Source organism: Styela clava, chromosome 7, assembly GCF_964204865.1.
Source record: "Styela clava chromosome 7, kaStyClav1.hap1.2, whole genome shotgun sequence".
In the NCBI taxonomy this organism is placed as follows: domain Eukaryota; kingdom Metazoa; phylum Chordata; class Ascidiacea; order Stolidobranchia; family Styelidae; genus Styela; species Styela clava.
The window spans coordinates 13,228,820-13,239,546 of record NC_135256.1 but is presented as its reverse complement, the minus strand read 5'-3'; the positions used below and the strand labels follow the sequence as shown (position 1 = coordinate 13,239,546).

The 10,727-nt window shown below is 37.2% G+C and overlaps 1 protein-coding gene and 1 long non-coding RNA gene across 3 annotated transcripts; both read right to left on the bottom strand.

Moving 5' to 3' along the window:
* Positions 1-851: 851 nt before the first annotated feature.
* Positions 852-2,646, bottom strand: LOC144425134 (uncharacterized). Of its 2 annotated transcripts, XR_013477284.1 has the most exons (3): positions 2,256-2,646; positions 1,852-1,968; positions 852-1,430 (listed from the first exon to the last, which is right to left on the bottom strand). It is a non-coding gene; the product is annotated as an uncharacterized LOC144425134 (long non-coding RNA). The 2 variants fall into 2 exon arrangements; XR_013477283.1 differs by lacking the exon at positions 852-1,430 and having other exon boundaries at positions 1,493-1,968; positions 2,256-2,640.
* Positions 2,647-6,634: 3,988 nt separating this feature from the next.
* LOC120328018 (uncharacterized) lies at positions 6,635-9,934 on the bottom strand. The gene is made up of 3 exons (XM_039394394.2): positions 9,007-9,934; positions 8,502-8,915; positions 6,635-7,906 (listed from the first exon to the last, which is right to left on the bottom strand). The coding sequence occupies exons 1-3, from the start codon at positions 9,329-9,331 to the stop codon at positions 7,497-7,499; spliced, it is 1,149 nt and encodes a 382-aa protein (XP_039250328.2). The 5' UTR covers positions 9,332-9,934; the 3' UTR covers positions 6,635-7,496.
* Between the last annotated feature and the right edge of the window lie 793 nt (positions 9,935-10,727).

The window sequence follows — 10,727 nt, the reverse complement described above, 5'->3', positions numbered from 1 at the left end:
AAGAATTTCCGAAGAAATTGTTTTATTCAAAAAATATCGTGCCAAATCGAAAAATCCATTTCGATGGATTCGAAAAACCGTACAAGCAAAATTCAAATCAAGTTGGAAAAAGAGAGACAACGAATTCAACTCTAAACTTGATAGGCCGCGAGCCGAGGCCATGAAAAACGCCTAGAAAGTGAGTTTCGTAGCGCACATCAGGTAACTACCTGAAAATGATTTTAAAATGTTCCTTAAAAATTTAGTAACAAATATTGCCTTGTTCCCACTTCCAAAAGTTGCACGTTTTACGGAAAAGACGCTTTTACTACAAGAAATATGTGCTACGATCTGTCCTATATTCTCTACATTTTCGGCACTGAACAATGACTTCTGCATGACGTAACAATTGAATTAAACCAGCTGTTAGCGAGCGGATGAATATTAGTTATTTCTGCTCGACCTTGCGCTGAGTTGGGCAGGCTTTCCATAGCCCTGTTTAGTTATTATTAGTTAAGTTATGCTAAGACGTTGTTGAAAAATGTATAAGTAAATTATTAAACACTTGTAGATCCTTACCACGGATATGGGCCGTGAGACGAAACCATGAAAACGCCCAGAAAATGAGTTTCGTAGCGCACATCTGGTAACTAAATAAATTCTTCAGTTTTGTGTGAAAACGAACATAATGAACGCATTACAGTTTGTTCCACAATCCTGGTGCGAAATTGAATATAAGAGGTTCCCGGAAATTCAATAACCATAAGTTTACAACGCATACATAAGAACTATACAATTCGAGAGCCCTACAGCACACTAACACAAATGTATTCCTGTAATGTTTCGCCTGACCAAAATCGGACTTCCTCAGTCAATCATAATTTATTAGGTAGATTACGAAAAATATGGCATACATGTAACCAACAACAAAAAATACTTTAATTGTGTGACAGGAGTCGGGAGTGACCTCGAAAGCAGCGACACCAACAACGCTGATTCACATTTGAGAATAAATTTTATGTAAGAACCACAAGCAGTTTACAACAAGAACAGCATAAAAAGCTACATCCATTTTATAGAAGCTATCAAGTATCAAACGTATTTATTTTTAAGCAATGAAGTCACAAATTAACATCGTGAGCACGAAAACACAAATAAATCAGTTATTTCTCACTTAGAAATTTACCGCAAAAGTCAAAAAAATTAAATGAATGTACAATATGTACATAACATACAATTAATCTTTTTTTAGTTTATGTGGTTATGTATTTGAACAAAGGCAATAATATTTCTAGAAACAGGACTACGACACTAACAAATGTCCGAAAAAAAAAAAAAAAATGTATGATACTCTTAAATCAACTGTAATATCTAATTCACTTTCTTCTGAATTGTTTTCGAAATCCACTATCTCAAAAATCGACTTTTCCTCTATAGGTGTACTGTGATTTCTGCAGTCAATACAAAAACAAAAATCTGTGCAATTTAAGTTGATTTTGTAAAACTTTCATAAATTATTTTGACTATTTTTATTTGCAGTTTGCCAACTCAAGAACTGATTTGAGGGCCACATGCTTCTTCAGTGAATCATTGTTGGGTGGAGAGTATAATCCTTATGTTTGACAGTGTTAAATAGACGTGCCCTGGTATCATTTACATTCTTCATATCCTCTTCAAATTCCTCAGCTTTATTTATTAATACCTCGTTAACCTCAAAAGATCTTCATAGTCGAGGGAAAAAAATGAATTGAAAATCTCAATGAAGTCTCCAACATGAATTTGATGGGCAGTTCCAATTGCAGAAAAGTGCTAAAGTATTTCAATATGAATAGCCCATCTAAGCTGTTTGCAACTATTATGATTCTCATATACCTTTAAGCTTCAAGACTTCTTGTTTAATCCATTTTATAGCACTGATAGCAGCAGGGATCAGAGCCTGCGTTAGGTCGGATTGGTGGAACATTGCCGTTTTCTTTTGTAGTACAGTATCTAAAATAAGGAAGAAAATAATATTTGGAGCAGCATGATTTTAAAAATACCCCTAAATACTAACTAATACCTTGAATACATAATGCATTTTATCTGATGTACTAAATGAGCGTATATATGCTCATTGCATGTTCTACAGTCCAGCAGTGTTTGCATACCATTACTAGACTATATCTACACTAAATTTTGATATATATCACAGTCTGAAATGTCCTATGACAGTATGAGTATGGACTATAGACTATATTTTGAAACATCAACTGTTTGTCTACAACTTCCTTTCTCACCTCTCAATCATTTCCAATGCTACCTTTCTTTCCACTCCGGCATAACTTATCATTGCTTCCCAGGTTCTTGTCGACTCTATGAATTTAGATTTAGACCAACCGACATTAGTAAAATTGATTAATTTCTTCTCTTTCACACAACCGTGCATTACAGAAACAGCCATTCATTTCTATTTCCAAATATGCTGTGGCCTATATAGTAGTATAAGTCTGCTGAATAGTCAAGAAGAGTCATTAAATTAATCATAAACATTTCATGCAAGCCAGAAAATATCGTTGTTTGTGACATATTATTCTAGGTCTAGCCTTCCTTGGAGTTACCGCACCGTACCTATTTAACAACGTCTTATGAGCTAGTGCTCAACTAAAATTGCTATTTATGGCAAGGATATACAAGTGTTCAATATCTTACCTATACTTTTCAACACATCCTTAGAATAACTGGACTAATATTACCGGTAACTGAAAAAAACTATGGAAAGGCTACTCAACGCAAAAGCGAGCAGTTGAGTACATCTGATATTCATCCGACCACTGGGGATCCACCTACAGCTGACTAACTTGACTGTTACGTCGTGCAGAAGTCTGCGTTCATTGGCCCATGATACCGGAAAAGCAGAGAAAATAGGACAGATGGTAACACATATTTATTGTAGTAAAAGCGTCTTTTCTGTAAAACGTGCAACTTTTGGAAGTGGGAACAAGGCAATATTTGTTACTAAATTTCTAAGGAACATTTTAAAATCATTTTCAGGTAGTTACCTGATGTGCGCTACGAAACTGAAAGATAAATGGCCTCGGCTCGCGGCCTATGAGTCAATGTTGGCAAACAATCAGACCAATATACAAATAAAGCGGGAACGAAATAATGAATTTCGAAGAATTCTTCTTCTGTTGGAAAACAAAGAACGAAGAGAGATTTGGAATGCTCGTAACTCTATATTAGAGCTAAAAAGTTGTACAGCTAAGAATGTGAAAAATGTAATACAGTTTCGAAAACGGCTGAGAAACAACCACAGCAATTCAGATTTGAATATCAATCAATTTCAATGTGCTTCTGGATTCCATGGTACAGATATTCGCAAAGAATATTAACTCAATATTAAAAATACAGTTTCGATTTAAACAGATGTTTTTTTTTCAAACTATTCTTAAAGTTTTACTTGCAAAATGGACAATTCTTCTCGTAATCATTCAGCAGCTGGTGTTGTATTTTCATATTTCGCACAGCATGCAAATCTGTCAACTCTATATCATATTATTTTATATAGTTCTATTCTGTCAATGAAACTTTGTTTGTATGTGATATTTCGAAATAAATTTTATTGACAAACAACATAAAGTTTGATATGTTAGTCTATCTTTCTGTCACATACATTCATTGGACAAACAAATTGATGAGTCGTACAAAATATAACAGAAAAGTAATATGTCTAGGGTCACTTGTGCCACCGCGCATCATAATTATGCCAATTGACCCTTACCTAGGAGGAAATAGTGGTTCTCTAATGAAGTTGTATATATATAACTGATATAGTATGGAATCTTTACGGTAGTATTGGGCATAGGTTTCGATTTTGGGCTTATATATAAAATATAAAATGGCTACCTGGTTGGGGGCACCGTGTATAATCATTATACCAAGTATTTTTAGAGACATCTTTCCCAAAAATGTGAAATGTTCCCAGATGGAATTCAGTTAAGTTAAAACGCGCCCTGATTTCATACTCATTTATGTATACTTATATATATACGCCAATATTACCAAGGTTTGTAATAACAGCTTATTAAGATCTTTCGATATCATTATTCTTCCCAAAATTACACGAAAGTCCGCGTCGATCCAGGGAGTTTTCGATGAAGTGTCTCACGCAGACAGGTTCAAGGATACTTATATCTGCGCGAAACAACTTATAGTTAGGCTATTTACGACTTTTAAACATGAACATGAAAGTTTGGATATCTGACGTGAATTTAGGGTTAGTATTACGGAAAATACATATTTCGAAGGACGTCCATCGAACCTCTGGAACAGCTCCAGCCAACCCCAGGGATTCGATGTCGATCGAACCCAGGTTAAGAAACACTGACTGGTAACTAGAGGGCTATATTGGAGATATTCCCAAAGGTATATCAATTAAAGAAAAGTGATTATAATCAAGGCCAATGATACCATATTTACGAAACCCTACAGGCCTACATGGTCATCGCTGATTCAAAAATAAATAGACTAGCAATTAAAATTCGAATAAAAGTTGTTGTTTTTTGAAGTGCTTCCCGTATAATTTTGTTCAGAACAGCAGAATGTCCACTATTTGTACACTTTATCTACGTTAACCTAAACTTTTGGCAGATTTTTTTCAATTACCAACCAAGTTACACCCAGTCACCGCAGTGTATGTGGTCCACACTGTGGTAATAAACCAAGAAAGTGATTTTGGCTGCAACCTTTGAGCGATGCTCGAGAACCTTTCAAGTTCCACACTAGACGGCGTATGCGATTTGCGTAACCGTAAATAAATAATAATGACTCACTGGCCCCAAACTTTTTGTTCGTACGACGCCAAGTTATCAAGGTAACCCCACGGCGCACTTTTAAATAAAACTCAATTTTGTGATCGGTAATGTGTACTTTATGCGTTTGAACGTTTGTTAACATGTGGGCCTCAAGAATAAAGGCAAAGGGCCAACTCTTTTTCCCCATCTCTGCCTGGTTTTCTTTTGAAATACTAAACAAATCACTCTTGTTTGCCAAACTCGGTTCAACATGCAATAATATACAGGTAGTGTCTACCTTTATTGTTACGTAACAAGAACAACATTATCACGTCACGCTGCGTAACAACAAATAAACTATGTACAAAGATAAAATGAAGTTATTGATTCATATACACAGCATTTAAAATAACAATAAAATATTAATTGAAAATACAACGAGTAAAATATTCAATCATATATATATATATTAATTCTGTTTATATATTATTTCACTTAGCAAATCGCGCCCCTTTGGGAACGTTATATATAAATGTAATACTTTATAGTGAATTACATTCATGCCATTTGCCCTGTGACAAGTCCCATTTAACACGTCTCGACGTTTTATCGACAACGTTTTATCGACGACGTTTTATTAAATATTAGTCAGCATGTAAAATACGTCAAATCGACTTTGTTGGTGCCACAGTAATGATTCGTTCTAAATAGCACAATATCTTAAGGCTTAAGCATCGGCTGTTAGAGAATTCAAATATTTATCTCAATAATGCAAGAATCGATCAATGTACCATATGAAACCGATTCAAATGTGTATAAAGACTTGAAATATAATGACACACACGTGTCTGTGATTCGTGGTATTAGATTAGAGGTCGCTAGCTAGACTATTTCAAATTAGTCGGATTAGTCAAAAGCGGATAAAATAAAATAAAGCTTTCGTTTGTTACCAGTATCTTTTGTCAGCATTTGCCATCGCGGTTGTCCCTTCGTTTGTTACCAGTATATTTTGTCAGCATTTGCCATCGCGGTTGTCTGCCAAAACCCTACGACAGCAGGGTCAGTACAAACTCAGTACAGTTACTCGGATATTCGACATTTGCTAGAATAATATTTGTAGCAGATAGTATTGACAGTACCAATTCTAACTAAGGATAGGATATGCATGTTCATCCGGGGAGAGGGAATTCGGTAAAATTGACTACAGCCCCACCAAAATGTCACGGCTACAGACTTCGAGTACAGCTTCGGATCCCCAGCCTGCTTCAACGGGACCTCCTGATGTATGTGCACTGAGATGGCGCACAACCTGAACATAGTATGTGTACCAGGTTAAGGTTCAGGTTATGCGACATCTTGGTGCACATACTTCAGGAGCACCCTTCAAAGAGCATTGCCAGTATAAATGAACGTTTTTTTGCCATTTGATAGACTGTTCTCGCACAATATCGCTAGGTGGTGCTAAAGAGCGATGTGTGCCACTTGTCCGGAAGATTCGCAAACACGTGATTTTTGACTACGACAGGATGTATACAGTTGTATGAAATATATATAAATCACCACTGTACTTCTATGAAAAATACCGTAAACACGCGTACATCCAAAAAATAATTTGTTATCGTTGTAACACCTATTGGACAGTTGACGACTATAAGCTTTATATACGACTTCATGCGCTGTTATGCTTTTGCAGAGAGCTCGTGTACCTTGTAAATGAAGTGACAACAACCAGATCAACCTATTTTTGACAATTAAAACTCCATGCCTAGGCTGCCCATCCGACAAGCGCAGAGGCATTTTTTTTCTTTGCTCTTATCGACAACAAAACATCCTCACACCTGTTTTCTACTAAAACCAACATTGGTGTAAATAAAGATGGAAAATGTAAGGAAATCTCATTTATTGAAAAAGTAGACAAAACGATCTGATGGTAAAATGGTCACAAAAGAATTTGCTAATACTGCTCAAAAATGAATAAAATGCAGGAAAACACAAAATATCTCGTCCACCGGACAACTTCTAATAATGCTTTTAAACAAGCAGTCTTGAGAACATTATCAAGTAAAGTTTTCAACTCGGCGGGGAACAAAAACGGAAATTACACAATCACTTGCAATAGCAGTCAGAAATAACATTTATCATAAAAGGCGCGAACGTAACGTCCACCTTAGTCAAATGACAATCAATTGGCTCCACGAACACACACCTTCATATAAATCCGAAGAACCACCCAGCAAAGGGGGTCTCCAAAATACACCTTATGTCGACAGAGTTCTACCATTCAATAAAAGACAATGATGGGCTTCAAAACTGAAAATGGTGAATATCCACCATGTCAAATAGAACTCTGGAACGCATATGATTGAAAAAAATCTAAAAATTAAAATTGAGTTGTTATCGCACACAACGCGATAGTAATTATAGGATGCCTCTTAAAAAGAAAGCAACCACAAACAGTGCATGAAATGAATTAATAAAATCGCAAAAAAAACTAAGAGCACCAGCAAATATCGTAGAGACATCCAGCGTCAACTACAAATCAGTGTCGTACATGTTGAACCCTACTTGGTCACATGCTCACGTCGAAAGAATTCGTATAAAAGGCTTCATCGAGCACGGCTAACAGTGTTTAAACGCAACGTAGTTCCCACTACAATATACACATAAAATCAATATTCTTCAACAAGATCATTCATTGTTATTTCCATTTACAAGTCTTTTTCGTTTCTGACTGGGGCGTGCTAGTCAGAAAGAGCCGCTCCTAAGTCGCATGTAATCAAATTTAAACGGCAAACAACTACACATTTGGCCTCGTGATGAAGAGGGCGTAGAATAAGCCCGTTTTCTCTTGTCGCCACCACCACACGCCGTGGTACGCGCTATAATGTCCCTCCAGACCGCTAGAAGTTGAGTGTCCTTTTCCAATGATGGTTCAACAGATGATGGATTAGCAGATTCATCGCTGAATGGCTCTAGTTCACAAAAATAATTTACGACTTTTCTGGGTGTATGCTCCATAAAACCACGCTCAGGATCCCTCGCTGGGAATGAATGTTCCAAGCTGTATTGATAGATACCTCGAGACTTTTCCAATACGCTGGAGTCTTCTTCACTCAATACATCTGACTTCGTTGTTACAGAAACAATTGGAATTTCTAAAAAGAAAAAATAATACATTTAGTTTGCGTTGATCGATTACCATTAGCCCAAATAACAATTCAACAAAGCAAGATCGAACTCGCGCGAGGTTGCGGAATGCCGCATCGGCACATTGCCGCGTGATGGCAAAAGTTCGTAAACAACTTAGCATATTTATAAAAAGAGAGAAACGCGGTTGCGCATAAGAAAAAATGAAACCCTCGGCTTCGTAAACAAGTAACGTTCGATAAGAAGAGAGAAGCAACCGGCGAATGCGGCCGACACGGTCGCTTGGGCTCGAAAGACTCTCTCGTTGTTCATCAGATGGGCTCGACAAAGAGTATTTCACAGGGACAGCCATACTCTCCTAACCACAAGCCCAATGGCTTGGCTATGTCAACGTGAAACTACACAAAAAATTCAAAAGAATTGACTATGAGCCGCTTTCATCTAAGTAATTGTAGGTGCATTTATTTCGTTCAACCACCATCATAAAATTACATTCCCGAGATTTTATGTCAAAAACAAAGTCGCAACCGGGTGTCACGAAATAAGTACATAGTTTCGCGAAATCATTTAAAATTTAGGCGAGAAGCTGAATAAAATACTCACTATTTACTGATGAATGTTTCGATGTTGAGATCGCCTGTTGCACGATAGACATCAGTCTTGTGGCAGGTTGTTCATCCACTGCTGATACGAAAAGAACACAGTCGATTTTTCTATGTGGTTCATATGATTTGTGATATCGCTTTTTTATAAGTTCTTTGTTCATGAGCAGCACACAGGGTATGCATTTGGCCGGAATTCTTCCTTCAAAAACATATCTGAGAATAAGTACTGCATGATCGGTTTCGTGAATATCTTCAAACCCCCTTGTATCAGCGAAAACCACTTTCCCTCCAGATTCATTCTTGTGTAACACACACTCGTCGATTACGTGGTTTCGACCAGGACAATATTTGGCTTTGTCGGACCATTTCTGTGTTAATGCCATGGACATTGAATTTATGAGCGATGTTTTTCCTGAAACGACAAAAATATATTGTTAGTTAACACGCCGCACACGGTATGGATATATTATAATAGATCTGAAACAATCTAGTTAGCATCGTACCTGCTCCGCGTTGTCCAATCACTAAGACGTTGAGATTAGTGTTCAAGTGTTTATTGAACATATTGAAAATCATTCGCCTCGTCCTTGCCTTGATATCTTGCAGGCTTGGTCGTTTTGGCGCAGGTTTTTCTTCTTCTACGCAAGGTTTTAATGAACATTCATCCTTCACTTCATTATGATTGAGATCAAGCATTTTACTGCCAATTTCTTCTGAGGAACTTTCGCAGACTTGTGAAGCTTTGGCAACGGTTACTGACATTGCTCCTTCGACTTTGCTGATTTTGCCGATGAGCGGAGTTGCACTGCAGTTATTCAAAGGTGCCATCTGTTTCGATATTTATCACTAATAAATGAGACAGCCTTCTGAAACGAACGTTTCAATTATAAAATTTAACTTGCTTGTAGAACCTCTCGTATAGCATGGTACGATTGAAATAATTACACCGGCTGACTGCAAGCTGTTTTAAATCGCGCTGCGCATACCTCGGAGATGGAACCCAACTCAGCCAGCCGCATAAAAAACAAGGTTGCCGATGCGGGCGAAACCAATATTATTAGTGAGAGGGGTAATAATTTGCAGTGCCACACAAAACAGCTGTGGCTCGCTCTTTTATTCTCTTTCTATAATTCGTATGTCTCATACAGGCCGAGTAGACGTTTTTAGACACGTAAAATACCACCTGAAATGGTTTCGTCCCAGCTGACTTTGTTGCGAAATATTGTGATGTCACAGAGAAGCGAGAGAAAACGGCTCGCAGTGAGATAAAGAAACAGACACGAGGCGCATTGGTTTCTTTCTTTAATAAAACGTGAGCGCAAGATCGATGTGGCTTTCGCAATAACGAACACACCACCGATCGCAATCGAAATATTGATGAAGCTTTATGGCGTGAATAACCGTTGTATTATATTCAAAAATATGCTTTGGTTGTGCCATACGAAATCTACAGCCGGGAAAATTTATTTCATATCTCTGCGGTCATTATAGCAAAAACTAAAAGACTTGATAGCTTAGTTTTTGTTTTTTCGGATTTTATAAGACGTTTGGCTAACATTAAATCTTCGAACATCATCCTAGCGCTGTTGCTATACAGGTTGTTGCGAAAGCTTGTCTCAATAGTCGTGAGGGTGTGAACTATATATTACGAAATCGCGGTTGCGCAATTCCTAAACAGCTGAACGGAGACACAAGCCGAAAAGACGGTCGAAACCGGTTTAACGACTCGGTCATAACAATTCAAAAGGGAGTTGTGAAATCGATACACCATTATCAGCAGTAATTCTTTATGTTCATCGCACCAGCTTCGTCGAGTAGCCGATCAGGGTTGGTTGTTTGGACTGAGATAGTTCAATCCTCTTTCTACACCAAGAATATATTTATGACGACAAAAAAGATATAAATTATACACGCGGGAGTGCGTCGTGGTGTATCGATTAGTGCTACCGGTGTTCGTTGTCAATCTGGTACATTAACGCAATAATAGATCAAAGAGAAATAATTGCATGACTAGAGTACTCTCTTGTACCTTATGTTTTCTATTAATTATACAAATTGTACTGCATGTTCTCTACCCTTATATAGCAACTTTATTCAATATTTTGAAGGTTAAATGATGCTCCATTTGTACTAAACTAATACCTGCTGGGCATCACAACTAATTGTCTTCCATTACTACGCCTGCATCTAATCAAATCTACAACGATTACTCTATTATAAATAC

Coding starts and splice junctions, on each gene's coding strand:
- LOC120328018 (XM_039394394.2), bottom strand. CDS start 9,331: ATGGCACCTTTGAATAACTGCAGTGCAACTCCGCTCATCGGCAAAATC. Junction 8,916..9,006: donor GATTGGACAACGCGGAGCAG/GTACGATGCTAA, acceptor TTGTCGTTTCAG/GAAAAACATCGCTCATAAAT. Junction 7,907..8,501: donor GAAACATTCATCAGTAAATA/GTGAGTATTTTA, acceptor TTTTCTTTTTAG/AAATTCCAATTGTTTCTGTA.